Source organism: Polistes canadensis, unplaced genomic scaffold (genome assembly GCF_001313835.1).
Source record: "Polistes canadensis isolate GaletaPanama2010 unplaced genomic scaffold, ASM131383v1 scaffold_411, whole genome shotgun sequence".
NCBI lineage: Eukaryota > Metazoa > Arthropoda > Insecta > Hymenoptera > Vespidae > Polistes > Polistes canadensis.
The window spans coordinates 27301-29688 of record NW_014569958.1 but is presented as its reverse complement, the minus strand read 5'-3'; the positions used below and the strand labels follow the sequence as shown (position 1 = coordinate 29688).

At 27.0% G+C, this 2388-nt stretch overlaps 1 protein-coding gene across 1 annotated transcript in view; it reads left to right on the top strand.

The window, feature by feature from the left end:
* LOC106792354 overlaps window positions 1-2388 on the top strand; it is a 22920-nt gene that overhangs the window by 13435 nt on the left and 7097 nt on the right. The window contains exons 5-6 of the mRNA XM_014758739.1: window positions 1707-1870; window positions 2005-2193. Coding sequence (XP_014614225.1) covers window positions 1707-1870; window positions 2005-2193 — 353 coding nt within the window. The remainder of the gene's footprint in view (window positions 1-1706; window positions 1871-2004; window positions 2194-2388) is intronic.

Genomic DNA, 2388 nt, shown 5'->3' with positions numbered 1-2388 from the left:
ATTGTTATTATATATATTTAAAAAAATATTCTACATTATTTAATTAATATTAAATATATAATATTAGGTGTACAACCCTTAGCCATCTTATAGAAACAAAATGGTGGAAGCAAAAACATCTATTATTAAAATATTACAAAATAATTTTCACATTTTCTATATTATCTATTTTCTAAATTAACTCACGTTATTGATTTTTTGTTAAAAAAATAAAAGAAACAAACCAAAAAGAAATTCGTTAATTGTATAATTGGATTAATTAAAAGTTTCATTTCTTGATTTTGTCCCTTTCGATTAATTTGATCAAAAGGACGAGCCTTTTTGTTCCTCCCTCGTTATTTTCCACCTACTCAGGGACGGCTTTCGATGTACCTTCGAGTTTCTTTTGCAAAACAGGTACTAGTCATAAAAATCCTGAGGTACACCCAACTCTATTTCTCTCTCTTTCTATTTCCTTCTTTTTCTTATTTGCAATTCTGTCATTCCTTTGAAAGTGTTAGAGGATTTTATACAAGTAGTCAACTATATCTTCCTATTTCGAAGTTTCCTTTTTTTTCTGTGCATGTTTTTTGTTTTTCTTCGATTATCTTCAACATTTCTCTGCGCTAACAAATTTTCTTCAATTTAACATTTTATCTTCGATCATTTTATACTCATTCGTTAATTTTATTGTTCACGAAATATTGCACGTGTGTGTGTTTTTGTTTTGTTTAAAAAATAAATACAAAAATTCGTATGTTATTCGGATATATTTAATAATAATAATAATTATTTTTATCTCTTTCCTTTTCTCTTAAATCAAAACGAAATTTTTGTTTCGTTCAAGTAGAAAAAGAAATTACAATTTTATTTAAAAACAAGTTTTCATCTCACAGGTTTGCATTTACTAAAAAATAAAAAGTGAAACAAAAAAAAAAGGAACAATTTCCTAACGAAACATTACGTTCGTAGGGAAAATTAAACGATCGTTGGTATCTCGACGCAAATCAAAACTTTTTAGCGAAGTATATTTGTTTTGTTTTATTTTTTTTTTCAGTTAAAACTTTTCTCGGAAGAATATTTTTCGAGTGATCTCGAAAAAGTTATCTTACGATTCACATTATAATAGTTACGTTTACTTCCATTAGATATTCCACATTGTTTTATTAACTCGTAGAAACTTTATTAAATGTATATATATATATTGTTCATTTGTATGATAACGAAGAAAAGATAAAAGGAGAAAGAATTTATTTTTCTCGAGTTTTAGCAAAATAATATTCACATTACTTTGAACATTTAAAAAAGTTGTTTCAAAAATATAATTATAATATATAAAAATAATTATTAAATATATAAATATATTTTGTTTCATTTGTATATTAATATTATATTCAAAGTTATAAAAATTGGTTACTCAAAAAGCATAGTTCAAACGTTAATAAATAAACTTTGATATTTTTTTTTATATTTTTGTAGACATTGATAAACTTTAGTATTCCCACTTGGATTATATTTTCTTTTTTTCGAGAATATAAGTGGAAACTTTTGTTTCTTTTTTTCTTCTTTTTAAATAATAACTCAAATATTTTCTACGATCACATTCTATATTACAGAGTTAATATATAATATTATTATTTTTTGTGTTACCTTTTTGAATTTTCTTTAGAGACATTGATAAGCATTAGAATAGATTTTCACTTTGGGATTATATTTAATTCATTTAGATGGCGAGTATCGAAGTATCCCTTTCAACAACACCGAGAAGAAAGAAGGGTGGTAGTTTAGCAGGTGGGGTAACATCATCCCTCGGACACCGTAATAAAGATCATTACAAAGAACTCGACGCCCTTCGTATAGCCCTTCGCGATAAGGAAAATATTATACAGACGTAAGTGGATTTATTTTCTTCTTTCTTCCATTCTAAGGTACTTTGTTGGTATCCTTTTATCCACTATATTATCCGGTTTATATTGTTATTTTTATTCTTTCTCATTTCTTCCCTTTTTCTTTCTTTTTTTTCAGGTTAAAGGGCCAATTGTGCAATAGCTTGAGCAACCGACTGGCATTGCGAAATGGTGCTGCACCACCCTTAACCGAGGCTGACAGAAAAGCAACCGAGGAAAGACTTCAAAGGTTGAAACGTGACGCTGACAACAAAAGATTGGCTATAAAAAATCTCAAACTTGCTTTGGAACGTTTAGACATAACCGAGTAAGATAAATTTTTGTTTAACATTTTGACTGACACACACACACGGGATAGTATTTTTATATTATATACAACAATTCCATAGAAATTAATCTTTTATTTTCCAATAAAACAATTTGTAATTGTTCAATCGGGATCACTTTTTATTTCAAAGTATACTTTAAGTAGCTGTATAGTTCAAAATGCATTAACTGTAAA